The sequence below is a fragment of the Scyliorhinus canicula genome, chromosome 4, assembly GCF_902713615.1.
Source record: "Scyliorhinus canicula chromosome 4, sScyCan1.1, whole genome shotgun sequence".
Classification (NCBI taxonomy): Eukaryota; Metazoa; Chordata; class Chondrichthyes; order Carcharhiniformes; family Scyliorhinidae; genus Scyliorhinus; species Scyliorhinus canicula.
The window spans coordinates 125,353,963-125,374,409 of record NC_052149.1 but is presented as its reverse complement, the minus strand read 5'-3'; the positions used below and the strand labels follow the sequence as shown (position 1 = coordinate 125,374,409).

Here is a 20,447-nt window from a genome sequence, read left to right as displayed (position 1 = left end):
TGCCTTGGGTGGGCCACCTAATGCCCTCCCAGTGGGTTGCGGTCGGATGGGGGGAGGGTATGGCAGAGGGTTTGGTGCAAAGGTGGGGGGGTTGAGGGCACCCATACGGCCGGTGTCACTCTGCAGAACCAGGTGGGTGATCAGTGGGGTGCGCAGCAAGATGGCTGCCTTGCAAGCCGCGGTAAAGGCGGTCCATGACTGGACACCGCTCCAGTCCCATGGGGGATCACTTGGCCCTTTCCTCCATCACCCACCACCTCTTTCCAGTGTCCGGCCCGGCAGCCCACAGTCATCCATCTGTGTGTCCCACCTCTTCCCTCTCTCCATCAGCAGCCTGGATTCACGATTTTTAATTCCCAAGTGAACCGCGCCGTCGGGAACTCGGCCCATCAGAGGCAGAGCATCGCGGAAGCCCCGGAGAATACCGGGACGGACCCGCTAATGATATGCAAATGGTGTTTACTGTAGGTACGGGGCACCCAGAGGGAACCCACACAGACGCTGGAGAGTAGGTGCAAACGCCACACCGACAGTCACCCAAGGTCGGAATTGAACCCAGGTCCCTGGTGCTGTGAGGCAGCAGTGCTAAGCAGTGTGCCACCGTAATTTCATAAGATTTGAGGAGACAGCCAAACGTTGGTGACTCCTTACTACGGGCCTGTGAAGCAGTAGTGTTCTGTTGGTGAAGCTGAGTATATGAGAGATTGAGTGGAAGGTGAAGTTGAGTGCACATGACGATCCAAGGGAGAGGGTGGATCCTCGGGGAATACATCTGAGAAAATGGAGCATTTGGGAGAAGATTCCAACCGTTGAGTTTGGAAACACTCAGGAGAAAAGCCGCTTGGCTTGCAGTGTGACAAGCGTCTGAATCAGGGTATGTTGATAAGCGGTAAATAACATCTGTTTGGGGTGGCATCTGTCACTTGGTTTCAAAGTGTGGTGTGTCTGACCACAGATCTCCTTTGGGTTTACACGGACTGTGTACTTACTGCGAATATTAGAGTATAAGATGGATTTTGTAACCGGTGATATCCTCATGAATCTGTCTATATCTGTAACTGTATAGTTGCCGCAAAGGAGCAGTGTATTATACTTCATCTTTTCTTGTGTAATCAATGTTTTATCTTTTTGTGATAAGCTGCCTCCTGTGACTCTGTGTTCAGTGGCCACCCTCCCCATTTCTAAAGAAAAAATAAAAGTCAGGATCTATCAAGCCAGGCTCCACCCTGGATTCAGCGCGTCCTGTTGGAATATCAGATGGGGTGGTGACACAACCTTATTTTTTTTTTTTTATAAATTTAGATTACCCAATTATTTTTTCCAATTAAGGGGCAATTGAGCGTGGCCAATACACCTACTCTGCACATTTTTGGGTTGTGGGGGCGAAACCCACGCAGACACGGGGAGAATGTGCAAACTCCACACGGACAGTGACCCAGAGCCGGGATCGAACCTGGGACCTCAGTGCCGTGAAGCGGTTGTGCTAACCACTAGGCCACCGTGCTGCCCTTGACACAACCTTATTCTAATCATTCAGATCACTGATAATTATTATACAATTATTTTACTTTTTTAAAATCTGCATTATAAAGCAAGTCTCAGTAATGATGACCATAAAACCATTATTTATTGTCGTAAAAACCCACCTGGTTCATTAGTGCCTTTTAAGGAAAGAAATCTGCCGTCCTTACCTGGTCTGGCCTACACGTGACTCCAGGCCCACAGCAATGTGGTTGTCCTTGAAACGCGAGACATTCAGAAACAGGTAACAGAAGCAGAACCTGTCAGTGATCCCCTCATCCCGTAAAAGTATCATTTAATGAGACCAATACTTACCAGCAGAAAAAGAAGGCACCAAACCATGAAACGCTTGATGAACAGAGGGGTAGAAATAATTTGGAGGAATGTAGTCTTTCTTCCACAGAGGTCTGGGTCTGCCGTAAATCCTTAGTGCGTTCACAACACAGAACCTGTGAAAAGGGTAGAACTATATAGATAGAGGGACAGAAGCATTCATATGACTCGATTCTAAAGAAATATTGGAAGAGAATCATCATTCCTGTACTCTTAATTCACAATGTTTTGAATGCTATGAACCGGCATCTGTGACAGAACCATTAGCACCAGCGCATCTGAGTCTGAGGTCATGGATCAAATTGCATGGATGAGGCTCTACCACTATCCAAACTGAGAAGATAGGGCAGGACTGAGGGAGTGCTGCACTGTCAGAGGGTCAGTACTGAGGGAGTGCTGCACTGTCAGAGGGTCAGTACTGAGGGAGTGCTGCAATGTCAGAGGGTCAGTACTGAGGGAGTGCTGCACTGTCAGAGGGTCAGTACTGAGGGAGTGCTGCACTGTCAGAGGGTCAGTACGGAGGGAGTGCTGCACTGTCAGAGGGTCAGTACTGAGGGAGTGCTGCACTGTCAGAGAGTCAGTACTGAGGGAGTGCTGCACTGTCAGAGGGACAGTACTGAGTGAGTGCTGCACTGTCAGAGGGTCAGTACTGAGGGAGTGCTGCACTGTCAGAGGGTCAGTACTGAGGGAGTGCTGCACTGTCAGAGGGTCAGTACTGAGGGAGTGCTGCACTGTCAGAGGGTCAGTACTGAGGGAGTGCTGCACTGTCAGAGGGTCAGTACTGAGGGAGTGCTGCACTGTCAGAGAGTCAGTACTGAGGGAGTGCTGCACTGTCAGAGGGTCAGTACTGAGGGAGTGCTGCACTGTCAGAGGGTCAGTACTGAGGGAGTGCTGCACTGTCAGAGGGTCAGTACTGAGGGAGTGCTGTACTGCCAGAGGGTCAGTGCTGAGGGAGTGCTGTACTGCCAGAGGGTCAGTGCTGAGGGAGTGCTGCACTGTCAGAGGGTCAGTACTGAGGGAGAACTGCACTGTCAGAGGGTCAGTACTGAGGGAGTGCTGCACTGTCAGAGGGTCAGTACTGAGGGAGAACTGCACTGTCAGAGGGTCAGTACTGAGGGTGTGCTGCACTGTCAGAGGGTCAGAACTGAGGGAGTGCAGCACTGTCAATGGGTCAGTACTGAGGGAGTGCTGCACTGTCAGAGGGTCAGTACTGAGGGAATGCTGCGCTGTCAGAGGGTCAGAACTGAGGGAGTGCTGCTCTGTCAGTGGATCAGTACTGAGGGAGTGCTGTGCTGTCAGAGGGTCAGTACTGAGGGAATGCTGCGCTGTCAGAGGATCAGTCCTGAGGGAGTGCTGCACTGTCAGCGGGTCAGTACTGAGGGAGTGCTGCACTGTCAGAGGGTCAGTACTGAGGGAGAGCTGCACTGTTAGAGGGTCAGTACTGAGGGAGAGCTGCACTGTCAGAGGGTCAGTACTGAGGGTGTGCTGCACTGTCAGAGGGTCAGTACTGAGGGAGTGCTGCACTGTCAGAGGGTCAGTACTGAGGGAGAGCTGCACTGTCAGAGGGTCAGTACTGAGGGAGTGCTGCACTGTCAGAGGGTCAGTACTGAGAGAGTGCTGCACTGTCAGAGGGTCAGTACTGAGGGAGTGCTGCACTGTCAGAGGGTCAGTACTGAGGGAGTGCTGCACTGTCAGAGGGTCAGTACTGAGGGAATGCTGCGCTGTCAGAGGGTCAGTACTGAGGGAGTGCTGCTCTGTCAGTGGGTCAGTACTGAGGGAATGCTGCACTGTCAGAGGGTCAGTACTGAGGGAGAGCTGTGCTGTCAGAGGGTCAGTACTGAGGGAGTGCTGCACTGTCAGAGGGTCAGTATTGAGGGAGCGCTGCACTGTCAGAGGGTCAGTACTGAGGGAGAGCTGCACTGTCAGAGGGTCAGTACTGAGGGAGTGCTGCACTGTCAGAGGGTCAGTACTGAGGGAGTGCTGCACTGTCAGAGGATCAGTCCTGAGGGAGTGCTGCACTGTCAGAGAGTCAGTACTGAGGGAGTGCTACACTGTCAGAGGGTCAGTACTGAGGGAGTGCTGCACTGTCAGAGGATCAGTCCTGAGGGAGTGCTGCACTGTCAGAGAGTCAGTACTGAGGGAGTGCTGCACTGTCAGAGGGTCAGTACTGAGGGAGTGCTGCACTGTCAGAGGATCAGTCCTGAGGGAGTGCTGCACTGTCAGAGGGTCAGTACTGAGGGAGTGCTGCACTGTCAGAGGATCAGTCCTGAGGGAGTGCTGCACTGTCAGAGAGTCAGTACTGAGGGAGTGCTGCACTGTCAGAGGGTCAGTACTGAGGGAGTGCTGCACTGTCAGAGGATCAGTCCTGAGGGAGTGCTGCACTGTCAGAGAGTCAGTACTGAGGGAGTGCTGCACTGTCAGAGGGTCAGTACTGAGGGAGTGCTGCACTGTCAGCGGGTCAGTACTGAGGGAGTGCTGCACTGTCAGAGGATCAGTACTGAGGGAGTGCTGCACTGTCAGCGGGTCAGTACTGAGGGAGTGCTGCACTGTTAGAGAGGCAGTACTGAGGGTGTGCTGCACTGTCAGAGGGTCAGTACTGAGGGAGTGCAGCACTGTCAGAGGGTCAGTACTGAGGAAGTGCTGCACTCTCAGAGGGTCAGTACTGAGAGAGTGCTGCACTGTCAGAGGGTCAGTACTGAGGAAGTGCTGCACTCTCAGAGGGTCAGTACTGAGAGAGTGCTGCACTGTCAGAGGGTCAGTACTGAGGGAGTGCCGCAATGTCAGGGGGCAGTACTGAGAGAGTGCTGCACTGTCAGAGGGTCAGTACTGAGGGAGTGCCGCAATGTCAGGGGGCAGTACTGAGGGAGTGCTGCACTGTCAGAGGGTCAGTACTGAGGGAGAGCTGCACTGTCAGTGATGCTGTCCTACTCTCATGATCGGGATAGTTCCCCAAGTACGATTGTAGCTGGGTACCATTTTACAAGTTGAAAGTCGTACAATCCAACAGTCCAAAAACAAAAGGCCAAATGGCATTTCTCTTTGTGGGATCTTACTGTGTGAATACAATCTCCATTTCCCTTCAAAATAAAAGAGATTACCCTTCAAAAATGCTTAAATGGATGTGAGGCAACATCCCTGAAAAATGGGATAACTTACTACACTGATGTAAGTTCCTTCTTTTCCCATAAGTTTCTAGAATCGTAGAAAGGCGGAAAAATCCAGAGACCTGCAATGTCTTCTTTTAGAGCCTTTCCTAGCAGAGGAATTAAGTGCTCAGGCCAAAGGAGCATTTCCTAGGACTGGACAATGGTCTGCTGACTGAGCAATTCACACATTTGTATCTTACTGCACAAAGTGAGCAGTGTGACGTTCCACCTTATTGCTTGCACCAGTTCTGCTATCCCTCGAGTGCCTGTGATGGGCTTCCTCAGACAATGTCCCTACATTGCGCAATTGTGGCTTTGGGTGGTTCCATTGCCTCAACCCAGGGAGTAATCCTGAGGTCTGGACTGTACTCCAGAGAAATAGTCACTTGGTGCTACAGAACGTGATCGTTTCTGTAAAGAGAGACATGTTACTGAAGCTTTTCATCTTACACCCATCAGGCCAAACACAAAATACCAAACAGTCAGGACATTTTAGATTTATGGAGAACAAGGTACTGATTGTTTGGAAAGTCAAATCTGACTGCCTGAGGCATTGCCATGGAGAAAGAAACAGGGAACTGTAGGCTCCTGGGTAATTCAAAAAAGGCACAAGACGAGAACATATTCCTTTTGTTGAAAGAGAATAGGTCCCTGTGTATGAATGTATGTCGCTTCTGGCAAGCATAAATGACCCACATTGTAAGCTCAGCTGATTAACTTGAATTGTAGCTATTAGCACACTCAGTATTGTTCAGTATGTACTGCCCAATCCCAGAATCACACTGAACAATGGACATTTCATTTGACTTTTTCAAGTGTGAGCGGTTGAGTACGGTCATTGCTCGGCCTATTACCAACAACCAAAGGAGTTTTATTCCATTTCACGTTGATCCGTCGTGGCTAAACAAGCACCATTTTCTATTAATGGGATTCTGTCATCAGTCCAAAAGGAAATTCAGCCTATCACACAATTGACCAACATCTTGCATGAATATCAATGAGAGTATAGGAAGTCTTGTGGTGGAGTGACAGCGTCCTGGCCACGAGACCAGAAATTGCGGTTCTAATCCAATGCCACAACTTGTGGGCCAGGAAAGGAGAGTTCAATGTGGTTTGATGGGCTAAAAATTGTTCAGAAATCTTTCCATCACTTCCCCCACTATTCCCCAAAAGGAAAAAAAAAGTGTAGACGTCAAAATACGCTAAAAATAAAATGCTGGTATAATAGCAGGTTCAAAAGCTTCTCCTGCCGATCGGCAGCACACGCTGTGTGGAGTGCAACCCACCTCACCTACTTTGGGACAAGGTTGCATCAGCAGGTACCAAACCTGAGCACAAGCCACCCACGCTGAAAGAAAATCAGGGAAACTGGAGGAAATAAAAATATTCCAGAGGAAAGAAAAACCACAGGAAATCAAAACTACAACCAAATTACAACCAAACTGTCCACAGAGGAAAGAACAAAGTGAGGCAGGAGGAAAATGGCTGCACAAATCTGTTTGTGATTGACCTTTCACCTTCAAACGTCTGGATGCTAACGTGCCATTGTGCCGATTACTTGCTTGGGTCTAATACCACCTTTCACCCCACCCCCACCTCTCACGGCAACTCTACAGCTACTCCTTGGCAAAGAATGTCGTCAAGGATCCTGAAAGGTTGAAGTCAACCTGACCCTCTACAGTGACCCGATGATGTGACAATATTCCTTGGTGTCCAAGAGCTGACCTTTTCCAGAGGTAGATGAGCGGGAGGAACACGTTCATGCGCGGCTGGTGAAACAAGCCAAGGTCTAGTTTACCGTGCCGGCTGCTCATGATGATTTTATCCTTCTCAAATTCCGTGATGTTCACCTGTGCAAGAAGAAAAGAGGGAAATATAACCAAGGAAACAGGGCCACGGAAGTTACACTTCAGCCCCAAAGACCTCAAAAATTGAGCTCCGTCCTCAATAACTACAGCCTTAGCACCATCACCAAGTCGTTCAGTGGATAGCATGCTCTCTTTGGACTCCAAACTTCATTGGTTCAAGTCCAACTCCAGAGGCTTCAATATAAAATCCAAGGGAATGCCCAAAGCGAAAGATGCATGGAGGAAGTGCAAGCTATATTAAAAGGGAATTCTCTAGACACTATATTGAAGGAGAGTTCCCTGGACACTATATTGAAGGAGAGTTCCCTGGACACTATATTGAAGGAGAGTTCCCTGGACACTATATTGAAGGAGAGTTCCCTGGACACTATATTGAAGGAGAGTTCCCTGGACACTATATTGAAGGATAGTTCCCTGAACACTATATTGAAGGAGAGTTCCCTGGACACTATATTGAAGGAGAGTTCCCTGGACACTATATTGAAGGAGAGTTCCCTGGACATTATATTGAAGGAGAGTTCCCTGGACACTATATTGAAGGAGAGTTCCCTGGACACTATACTGAAGGAGAGTTCCCTGGACACAATATTGAAGGATAGTTCCCTGAACACTATATTGAAGGAGAGTTCCCTGGACACTATATTGAAGGAGAGTTCCCTGGACACTATATTGAAGGAGAGTTCCCTGGACACTATATTGAAGGAGAGTTCCCTGGACACTATACTGAAGGAGAGTTCCCTGGACACTATATTGAAGGAGAGTTCCCTGGACACTATATTGAAGGAGAGTTCCCTGGACACTATATTGAAGGAGAGTTCCCTGGACACTATATTGAAGGAGAGTTCCCTGGACACTACACTGAAGGAGAATTCCCTGGACACTATATTGAAGGAGAATTCCCTGGACACTATATTGAAGGAGAGTTCCCTGGACACTATATTGAAGGAGAGTTCCCTGGACACTATATTGAAGGAGAGTTCCCTGGACACTATATTGAAGGAGAGTTCCCTGGACACTATATTGAAGGATAATTCCCTGGACACTATATTGAAGGAGAGTTCCCTGGACACTATATTGAAGGAGAATTCCCTGGACACTATATTGAAGGAGAGTTCCCTGGACACTATACTGAAGGAGAGTTCCCTGGACACTATATTGAAGGAGAATTCCCTGGACACTATACTGAAGGAGAATTCCCTGGACACTATATTGAAGGAGAATTCCCTGGACACTATATTGAAGGAGAGGTCCCTGGACACTATACTGAAGGAGAATTCCCTGGACACTATACTGAAAGAGAGTTCCCTGGACACTATATTGAAGGAGAATTCCCTGGACACTATATTGAAGGAGAGTTCCCTGGACACTATATTGAAGGAGAGTTCCAAGGACACTATATTGAAGGATAATTCCCTGGACACTATATTGAAGGAGAGTTCCCTGGACACTATATTGAAGGAGAGTTCCCTGGACACTATATTGAAGAAGAGTTCCCTGGACACTATACTGAAGGAGAATTCCCTGGACACTATACTGAAGGAGAGTTCCCTGGTCACTATATTGAAGGATAATTCCCTGGACACTATATTGAAGGAGAATTCCCTGGACACTATATTGAAGGAGAGGTCCCTGGACACTATACTGAAGGAGAATTCCCTGGACACTATACTGAAAGAGAGTTCCCTGGACACTATATTGAAGGAGAATTCCCTGGACACTATATTGAAGGAGAGTTCCCTGGACACTATATTGAAGGAGAGTTCCCAGGACACTATATTGAAGGATAATTCCCTGGACACTATATTGAAGGAGAGTTCCCTGGACACTATATTGAAGGAGAGTTCCCTGGACACTATATTGAAGAAGAGTTCCCTGGACACTATACTGAAGGAGAATTCCCTGGACACTATACTGAAGGAGAGTTCCCTGGTCACTATATTGAAGGAGAGTTCCCTGGACACTATATTGAAGGAGAGTTCCCTGGACACAATATTGAAGGAGAGTTCCCTGGACACTATACTGAAGGAGAATTCCCTAGACACTATACTGAAGGAGAGTTCCCTGGACACTATATTGAAGGAGAATTCCCTGGACACTATATTGAAGGAGAGTTCCCTGGACACTATATTGAAGGAGAGTTCCCTGGACACTATATTGAAGGAGAGTTCCCTGGACAATATATTGAAGGAGAGTTCCCTGGACACTACACTGAAGGAGAATTCCCTGGACACTATATTGAAGGAGAATTCCCTGGACACTATATTGAAGGAGAGTTCCCTGGACACTATATTGAAGGAGAGTTCCCTGGACACTATATTGAAGGAGAGTTCCCTGGACACTATATTGAAGGAGAATTCCCTGGACACTATACTGAAGGAGAATTCCCTGGACACTATATTGAAGGAGAGTTCCCTGGACACTATACTGAAGGAGAGTTCCCTGGACACTATATTGAAGGAGAATTCCCTGGACACTATACTGAAGGAGAATTCCCTGGACACTATATTGAAGGAGAATTCCCTGGACACTATATTGAAGGAGAGTTCCCTGGTCACTAGATTGAAGGAGAGTTCCCTGGACACTATATTGAAGGAGAGTTCCCTGGACACAATATTGAAGGAGAGTTCCCTGGACACTATACTGAAGGAGAATTCCCTAGACACTATACTGAAGGAGAGTTCCCTGGACACTATATTGAAGGAGAATTCCCTGGACACTATATTGAAGGAGAGTTCCCTGGACACTATATTGAAGGAGAGTTCCCTGGACACTATATTGAAGGAGAGTTCCCTGGACACTATATTGAAGGAGAGTTCCCTGGACACTATATTGAAGGAGAGTTCCCTGGACACTACACTGAAGGAGAATTCCCTGGACACTATATTGAAGGAGAATTCCCTGGACACTATATTGAAGGAGAGTTCCCTGGACACTATATTGAAGGAGAGTTCCCTGGACACTATATTGAAGGAGAGTTCCCTGGACACTATATTGAAGGAGAGTTCCCTGGACACTATATTGAAGGATAATTCCCTGGACACTATATTGAAGGAGAGTTCCCTGGACACTATATTGAAGGAGAATTCCCTGGACACTATATTGAAGGAGAGTTCCCTGGACACTATACTGAAGGAGAGTTCCCTGGACACTATATTGAAGGAGAATTCCCTGGACACTATACTGAAGGAGAATTCCCTGGACACTATATTGAAGGAGAATTCCCTGGACACTATATTGAAGGAGAGTTCCCTGGACACTATACTGAAGGAGAATTCCCTGGACACTATACTGAAGAGAGTTCCCTGGACACTATATTGAAGGAGAATTCCCTGGACACTATATTGAAGGAGAGTTCCCTGGACACTATATTGAAGGAGAGTTCCCAGGACACTATATTGAAGGATAATTCCCTGGACACTATATTGAAGGAGAGTTCCCTGGACACTATATTGAAGGAGAGTTCCCTGGACACTATATTGAAGGAGAGTTCCCTGGACACTATACTGAAGGAGAATTCCCTGGACACTATACTGAAGGAGAGTTCCCTGGTCACTATATTGAAGGATAATTCCCTGGACACTATATTGAAGGAGAATTCCCTGGACACTATATTGAAGGAGAGGTCCCTGGACACTATACTGAAGGAGAATTCCCTGGACACTATACTGAAAGAGAGTTCCCTGGACACTATATTGAAGGAGAATTCCCTGGACACTATATTGAAGGAGAGTTCCCTGGACACTATATTGAAGGAGAGTTCCCAGGACACTATATTGAAGGATAATTCCCTGGACACTATATTGAAGGAGAGTTCCCTGGACACTATATTGAAGGAGAGTTCCCATGACACTATATTGAAGAAGAGTTCCCTGGACACTATACTGAAGGAGAATTCCCTGGACACTATACTGAAGGAGAGTTCCCTGGTCACTATATTGAAGGAGAGTTCCCTGGACACTATATTGAAGGAGAGTTCCCTGGACACAATATTGAAGGAGAGTTCCCTGGACACTATACTGAAGGAGAATTCCCTAGACACTATACTGAAGGAGAGTTCCCTGGACACTATATTGAAGGAGAATTCCCTGGACACTATATTGAAGGAGAGTTCCCTGGACACTATATTGAAGGAGAGTTCCCTGGACACTATATTGAAGGAGAGTTCCCTGGACAATATATTGAAGGAGAGTTCCCTGGACACTACACTGAAGGAGAATTCCCTGGACACTATATTGAAGGAGAATTCCCTGGACACTATATTGAAGGAGAGTTCCCTGGACACTATATTGAAGGAGAGTTCCCTGGACACTATATTGAAGGAGAGTTCCCTGGACACTATATTGAAGGAGAATTCCCTGGACACTATACTGAAGGAGAATTCCCTGGACACTATATTGAAGGAGAGTTCCCTGGACACTATACTGAAGGAGAGTTCCCTGGACACTATATTGAAGGAGAATTCCCTGGACACTATACTGAAGGAGAATTCCCTGGACACTATATTGAAGGAGAATTCCCTGGACACTATATTGAAGGAGAGTTCCCTGGACACTATACTGAAGGAGAATTCCCTGGACACTATACTGAAGAGAATTCCCTGGACACTATATTGAAGGAGAATTCCCTGGACACTATATTGAAGGAGAGTTCCCTGGACACTATACTGAAGGAGAATTCCCTGGACACTATATTGAAGGAGAGTTCCCTGGACACTATACTGAAGGAGAGTTCCCTGGACACTATACTGAAGGAGAGTTCCCTGGACACTATATTGAAGGAGAGTTCCCTGGACACTATATTGAAGGAGAGTTCCCTGGACACAATATTGAAGGAGAATTCCCTGGACACTATATTGAAGGAGAGTTCCCTGGACACTATATTGAAGGAGAGTTCCCTGGACACTATATTGAAGGAGAATTCCCTGGACACAATATTGAAGGAGAATTCCCTGGACACTATATTGAAGGAGAGTTCCCTGGACACTATATGAAGGAGAGTTCCCTGGACACTATACTGAAGGAGAGTTCCCTGGACACTATATTGAAGGAGAGTTCCCTGGACACTATATTGAAGGAGAATTCCCTGGACACTATATTGAAGGAGAGTTCCCTGGACACTATATTGAAGGATAGTTCCCTGGACACTATATTGAAGGAGAGTTCCCTGGACACTATATTGAAGGAGAGTTCCCTGGACACTATACTGAAGGAGAGTTCTCTAGACACTATACTGAAGGAGAGTTCCCTGGACACTATATTGAAGGAGAGTTCCCTGGACACTATATTGAAGGAGAGTTCCCTGGACACTATACTGAAGGAGAGTTCCCTGGACACTATATTGAAGGAGAGTTCCCTGGACACTATATTGAAGGAGAGTTCCCTGGACACTATATTGAAGGAGAGTTCCCTGGACACTATACTGAAGGAGAGTTCCCTGGACACTATATTGAAGGAGAGTTCCCTGGACACTATATTGAAGGAGAGTTCCCTGGACACTATATTGAAGGAGAGTTCCCTGGACACTATACTGAAGGAGAGTTCCCTGGACACTATACTGAAGGAGAGTTCCCTGGACACTATACTGAAGGAGAATTCCCTGGACACTATATAGAAGGAGAGTTCCCTGAACACTATATTGAAGGAGAGTTCCCTGGACACTATATTGAAGGAGAGTTCCCTGGACACTATATTGAAGGAGAGTTCCCTGGACACAATATTGAAGGATAGTTCCCTGAACACTATATTGAAGGAGAGTTCCCTGGACACGATATTGAAGGAGAGTTCCCTGGACACTATATTGAAGGAGAATTCCCTGGACACTATATTGAAGGAGAATTCCCTGGACACTATATTGAAGGAGAGTTCCCTGGACACGATATTGAAGGAGAGTTCCCTGGACACTATATTGAAGGAGAATTCCCTGGACACTATATTGAAGGAGAATTCCCTGGACACTATATTGAAGGAGAGTTCCCTGGACACTATACTGAAGGAGAGTTCCCTGGACACTATATTGAAGGAGAGTTCCCTGGACACTATACTGAAGGAGAGTTCCCTCGACACTATATTGAAGGAGAGTTCCCTGGACACTATACTGAAGGAGAATTCCCTGGACACTATATTGAAGGAGAGTTCCCTGGACACTATATTGAAGGAGAGTTCCCTGGACACTATATTGAAGGAGAGTTCCCTGGACACTATATTGAAGGAGAATTCCCTGGACACTATACTGAAGGAGAATTCCCTGGACACTATACTGAAGGAGAGTTCCCTGGTCACTATATTGAAGGAGAGTTCCCTGGACACTATATTGAAGGAGAGTTCCCTGGACACAATATTGAAGGAGAGTTCCCTGGACACTATACTGAAGGAGAATTCCCTGGACACTATACTGAAGGAGAGTTCCCTGGACACTATATTGAAGGAGAATTCCCTGGACACTATATTGAAGGAGAGTTCCCTGGACACTATATTGAAGGAGAGTTCCCTGGACACTATATTGAAGGAGAGTTCCCTGGACAATATATTGAAGGAGAGTTCCCTGGACACTACACTGAAGGAGAATTCCCTGGACACTATATTGAAGGAGAATTCCCTGGACACTATATTGAAGGAGAGTTCCCTGGACACTATATTGAAGGAGAGTTCCCTGGACACTATATTGAAGGAGAGTTCCCTGGACACTATACTGAAGGAGAATTCCCTGGACACTATACTGAAGGAGAATTCCCTGGACACTATATTGAAGGAGAGTTCCCTGGACACTATACTGAAGGAGAGTTCCCTGGACACTATATTGAAGGAGAATTCCCTGGACACTATACTGAAGGAGAATTCCCTGGACACTATATTGAAGGAGAATTCCCTGGACACTATATTGAAGGAGAGTTCCCTGGACACTATACTGAAGGAGAATTCCCTGGACACTATACTGAAAGAGAATTCCCTGGACACTATATTGAAGGAGAATTCCCTGGACACTATATTGAAGGAGAGTTCCCTGGACACTATACTGAAGGAGAATTCCCTGGACACTATATTGAAGGAGAGTTCCCTGGACACTATACTGAAGGAGAGTTCCCTGGACACTATACTGAAGGAGAGTTCCCTGGACACTATATTGAAGGAGAGTTCCCTGGACACTATATTGAAGGAGAGTTCCCTGGACACTATATTGAAGGAGAATTCCCTGGACACTATATTGAAGGAGAGTTCCCTGGACACTATATTGAAGGAGAGTTCCCTGGACACTATATTGAAGGAGAATTCCCTGGACACTATATTGAAGGAGAATTCCCTGGACACTATATTGAAGGAGAGTTCCCTGGACACTATATTGAAGGAGAGTTCCCTGGACACTATACTGAAGGAGAGTTCCCTGGACACTATATTGAAGGAGAGTTCCCTGGACACTATATTGAAGGAGAGTTCCCTGGACACTATATTGAAGGAGAGTTCCCTGGACACTATATTGAAGGATAGTTCCCTGGACACTATATTGAAGGAGAGTTCCCTGGACACTATATTGAAGGAGAGTTCCCTGGACACTATACTGAAGGAGAGTTCCCTGGACACTATACTGAAGGAGAGTTCCCTGGACACTATATTGAAGGAGAGTTCCCTGGACACTATATTGAAGGAGAGTTCCCTGGACACTATACTGAAGGAGAGTTCCCTGGACACTATATTGAAGGAGAGTTCCCTGGACACTATATTGAAGGAGAGTTCCCTGGACACTATATTGAAGGAGAGTTCCCTGGACACTATACTGAAGGAGAGTTCCCTGGACACTATATGAAGGAGAGTTCCCTGGACACTATATTGAAGGAGAGTTCCCTGGACACTATATTGAAGGAGAGTTCCCTGGACACTATACTGAAGGAGAGTTCCCTGGACACTATATTGAAGGAGAGTTCCCTGGACACTATACTGAAGGAGAATTCCCTGGACACTATAATGAAGGAGAGTTCCCTGGACACTATATTGAAGGAGAGTTCCCTGGACACTATATTGAAGGAGAGTTCCCTGGACACTATATTGAAGGAGAGTTCCCTGGACACTATATTGAAGGAGAGTTCCCTGGACACTATATTGAAGGAGAGTTCCCTGGACACTATATTGAAGGAGAGTTCCCTGGACACTATACTGAAGGAGAATTCCCTGGACACTATATTGAAGGAGAATTCCCTGGACACTATATTGAAGGAGAGTTCCCTGGACACTATATTGAAGGAGAGTTCCCTGGACACTATACTGAAGGAGAATTCCCTGGACACTATATTGAAGGAGAATTCCCTGGACACTATATTGAAGGAGAGTTCCCTGGACACTATACTGAAGGAGAGTTCCCTGGACACTATATTGAAGGAGAGTTCCCTGGACACTATACTGAAGGAGAGTTCCCTGGACACTATATTGAAGGAGAGTTCCCTGGACACTATATTGAAGGAGAATTCCCTGGACACTATACTTGAAGGAGAGTTCCCTGGACACTATATTGAAGGAGAGTTCCCTGGACACTATATTGAAGGAGAGTTCCCTGGACACTATATTGAAGGAGAGTTCCCTGGACACTATATGAAGGAGAGTTCCCTGGACACTATATTGAAGGAGAGTTCCCTGGACACTATATTGAAGGAGAGTTCCCTGGACACTATATTGAAGGAGAGTTCCCTGGACACTATATTGAAGGAGAGTTCCCTGGACACTATATTGAAGGAGAGTTCCCTGGACACTATACTGAAGGAGAGTTCCCTGGACACTATACTGAAGGAGAGTTCCCTGGACACTATATTGAAGGAGAGTTCCCTGGACACTATATTGAAGGAGAGTTCCCTGGACACTATACTGAAGGAGAGTTCCCTGGACACTATATTGAAGGAGAGTTCCCTGGACACTATATTGAAGGAGAGTTCCCTGGACACTATATGAAGGAGAGTTCCCTGGACACTATATGAAGGAGAGTTCCCTGGACACTATATGAAGGAGAGTTCCCTGGACACTATATTGAAGGAGAGTTCCCTGGACACTATACTGAAGGAGAGTTCCCTGGACACTATATGAAGGAGAGTTCCCTGGACACTATATTGAAGGAGAGTTCCCTGGACACTATATTGAAGGAGAGTTCCCTGGACACTATACTGAAGGAGAGTTCCCTGGACACTATATTGAAGGAGAGTTCCCTGGACACTATATTGAAGGAGAGTTCCCTGGACACTATATTGAAGGAGAGTTCCCTGGACACTATACTGAAGGAGAGTTCCCTGGACACTATATTGAAGGAGAGTTCCCTGGACACTATATTGAAGGAGAGTTCCCTGGACACTATATTGAAGCGAGAGTTCCCTGGACCACTATATGAAGGAGAGTTCCCCTGGACACTATATTGAAGGAGAGTTCCCTGGACACTATATTGAAGGAGAGTTCCCTGGACACTATACTGAAAGGAGAATTCCCTGGACACATATATGAAGGAGAATTCCCTGGACCACCTATACTGAAGGAGAGTCCCTGGACACCTATATTGAAGGAGAAGTTTCCATGGACCATATATGAAGGAGAGTTCCCTGACACTATATTGAAGGAGAGTTTCCCTGGACACTATATTGAAGGAGCTTACCCTGGACACTATATTGAAGGAGAATTCCCTGGACACTACATGAAGGAGAATTCCCTGGACACTATACTGAAGGAGAGTTCCCTGGACACTATACTGAAGGAGAGTTCCCTCGACACTATATTGAAGGAGAGTTCCCTGGACACTATACTGAAGGAGAATTCCCTGGACACTATATTGAAGGAGAGTTCCCTGGACACTATATTGAAGGATAATTCCCTGGACACAATATTGAAGGAGAGTTCCCTGGACACTATATTGAAGGAGAGTTCCCTGGACACTATATTGAAGAAGAGTTCCCTGGACACTATACTGAAGGAGGGTTCCCTGGACACTATACTGAAGGAGAGTTCCCTGGACACTATACTGAAGGAGAGTTCCCTGGACACTATATTGAAGGATAATTCCCTGGTCACTATATTGAAGGAGAGTTCCCTGGACACTATACTGAAGGAGAATTCCCTGGACACTATATTGAAGGAGAGTTCCCTGGACACTATACTGAAGGAGAATTCCCTGGACACTATATTGAAGGAGAGTTCCCTGGACACTATACTGAAGGAGAGTTCCCTGGACACTATACTGAAGGAGAGTTCCCTGGACACTATATTGAAGGAGAATTCCCTGGACACTATATTGAAGGAGAGTTCCCTGGACACTATATTGAAGGAGAGTTCCCTGGACACTATATTGAAGGAGAGTTCCCTGGACACTATATTGAAGGAGAGTTCCCTGGACACTATATTGAAGGAGAGTTCCCTGGACACTATATTGAAGGATAATTCCCTGGTCACTATATTGAAGGAGAGTTCCCTGGACACTATACTGAAGGAGAATTCCCTGGACACTATACTGAAGGAGAATTCCCTAGACACTATACTGAAGGAGAGTTCCCTGGACACTATATTGAAGGAGAATTCCCTGGACACTATATTGAAGGAGAGTTCCCTGCACACTATATTGAAGGAGAGTTCCCTGGACACTATATTGAAGGAGAGTTCCCTGGACACTATATTGAAGGAGAGTTCCCTGGACACTACACTGAAGGAGAATTCCCTGGACACTATATTGAAGGAGAATTCCCTGGACACTATATTGAAGGAGAGTTCCCTGGACACTATATTGAAGGAGAGTTCCCTGGACACTATACTGAAGGAGAATTCCCTGGACACTATACTGAAGGAGAATTCCCTGGACACTATATTGAAGGAGAGTTCCCTGGACACTATATTGAAGGAGAGTTCCCTGGACACGATACTGAAGGAGAATTCCCTGGACACTATATTGAAGGAGAGTTCCCTGGACACTATATTGAAGGAGAGTTCCCTGGACACTATACTGAAGGAGAGTTCCCTGGACACTATACTGAAGGAGAGTTCCCTGGACACTATATTGAAGGAGAATTCCCTGGACACTATATTGAAGGAGAATTCCCTGGACACTATATTGAAGGAGAGTTCCCTGGACACTATATTGAAGGATAGTTCTCTGGACACTATACTGAAGGAGAGTTCCCTGGACACTATATTGAAGGAGAGTTCCCTGGACACTATATTGAAGGAGAGTTCCCTGGACACTATACTGCAGGAGAGTTCCCTGGACACTACACTGAAGGAGAATTCCCTGGACACTATATTGAAGGAGAGTTCCCCGGACACTATATTGAAGAAGAGTTCCCTGGACACTATACTGAAGGAGAGTTCCCTGGACACTATACTGAAGGAGAGTTCCCTGGACACTATACTGAAGGAGAGTTCCCTGGACACTATACTGAAGGAGAATTCCCTGGACACTATACTGAAGGAGAGTTCCCTGGACACTATATTGAAGGAGAGTTCCCTGGACACTATATTGAAGGAGAGTTCCCTGGACACTATATTGAAGGAGAGTTCCCTGGACACTATACTGAAGGAGAATTCCCTAGACACTATACTGAAGGAGAGTTCCCTGGACACTATATTGAAGGAGAATTCCCTGGACACTATATTGAAGGAGAGTTCCCTGGACACTATATTGAAGGAGAGTTCCCTGGACACTATATTGAAGGAGAGTTCCCTGGACACTATATTGAAGGAGAGTTCCCTGGACACTACACTGAAAGAGAATTCCCTGGACACTATATTGAAGGAGAATTCCCTGGACACTATATTGAAGGAGAGTTCCCTGGACACTATATTGAAGGAGAGTTCCCTGGACACTATACTGAAGGAGAATTCCCTGGACACTATACTGAAGGAGAATTCCCTGGACACTATATTGAAGGAGAGTTCCCTGGACACTATATTGAAGGAGAGTTCCCTGGACACGATACTGAAGGAGAATTCCCTGGACACTATATTGAAGGAGAATTCCCTGGACACTATATTGAAGGAGAGTTCCCTGTACACTATATTGAAGGAGAGTTCCCTGGACACTATACTGAAGGAGAATTCCCTGGACACTATATTGAAGGAGAGTTCCCGGGACACTATACTGAAGGAGAGTTCCCTGGACACTATATTGAAGGAGGATTCCCTGGACACTATATTGAAGGAGAATTCCCTGGACACTATATTGAAGGAGAGTTCCCTGGACACTATACTGAAGGAGAATTCCCTGGACACTATACTGAAGGAGAATTCCCTGGACACTATATTGAAGGAGAGTTCCCTGGACACTATACTGAAGGAGAATTCCCTGGACACTATATTGAAGAAGAGTTCCCTGGACACTATACTGAAGGAGAGTTCCCTGGACACTATACTGAAGGAGAGTTCCCTGGACACTATACTGAAGGAGAGTTCCCTGGACACTATATTGAAGGAGAGTTCCCTGGACACTATATTGAAGGAGAATTCCCTGGACACTATATTGAAGGAGAGTTCCCTGGACACTATATTGAAGGAGAGTTCCCTGGACACTATACTGAATGAGAGTTCCCTGGACACTATATTGAAGGAGAGTTCCCTGGACACTATATTGAAGGAGAATTCCCTGGACACTATATTGAAGGAGAATTCCCTGGACACTATATTGAAGGAGAGTTCCCTGGACACTATATTGAAGGAGAGTTCCCTGGACACTATATTGAAGGAGAGTTCCCTGGACACTACACTGAAAGAGAATTCACTGGACACTATATTGAAGGAGAATTCCCTGGACACTATATTGAAGGAGAGTTCCCTGGACACTATATTGAAGGAGAGTTCCCTGGACACTATACTGAAGGAGAATTCCCTGGACACTATACTGAAGGAGAATTCCCTGGACACTATATTGAAGGAGAGTTCCCTGGACACTATATTGAAGGAGAGTTCCCTGGACACGATACTGAAGGAGAATTCCCTGGACACTATATTGAAGGAGAATTCCCTGGACACTATATTGAAGGAGAGTTCCCTGTACACTATATTGAAGGAGAGTTCCCTGGACACTATACTGAAGGAGAATTCCCTGGACACTATATTGAAGGAGAGTTCCCTGGACACTATACTGAAGGAGAGTTCCCTGGACACTATATTGAAGGAGGATTCCCTGGACACTATATTGAAGGAGAATTCCCTGGACACTATATTGAAGGAGAGTTCCCTGGACACTATACTGAAGGAGAATTCCCTGGACACTATACTGAAGGAGAATTCCCTGGACACTATATTGAAGGAGAATTCCCTGGACACTATATTGAAGGAGAGTTCCCTGGACACTATACTGAAAGAGAATTCCCTGGACACTATATTGAAGAAGAGTTCCCTGGACACTATACTGAAGGAGAGTTCCCTGGACACTATACTGAAGGAGAGTTCCCTGGACACTATATTGAAGGAGAGTTCCCTGGACACTATATTGAAGGAGAGTTCCCTGGACACTATATTGAAGGAGAATTCCCTGGACACTATATTGAAGGAGAGTTCCCTGGACACTATATTGAAGGAGAGTTCCCTGGACACTATACTGAATGAGAGTTCCCTGGACACTATATTGAAGG

General features: G+C 46.2%; 1 protein-coding gene across 2 annotated transcripts in view; it reads right to left on the bottom strand.

The window, feature by feature from the left end:
• LOC119964945 (regulator of G-protein signaling protein-like) overlaps nt 1-20,447 on the bottom strand; it is a 182,411-nt gene that overhangs the window by 80,104 nt on the left and 81,860 nt on the right. For both annotated transcript variants that reach the window (XM_038795164.1, XM_038795166.1), the window contains exons 12-13: nt 6,726-6,850; nt 1,837-1,970 (exon numbers count right to left, since the gene is read on the bottom strand). In XM_038795164.1, the coding sequence (XP_038651092.1) occupies nt 1,837-1,970; nt 6,726-6,850 (259 nt within the window). The remainder of the gene's footprint in view (nt 1-1,836; nt 1,971-6,725; nt 6,851-20,447) is intronic.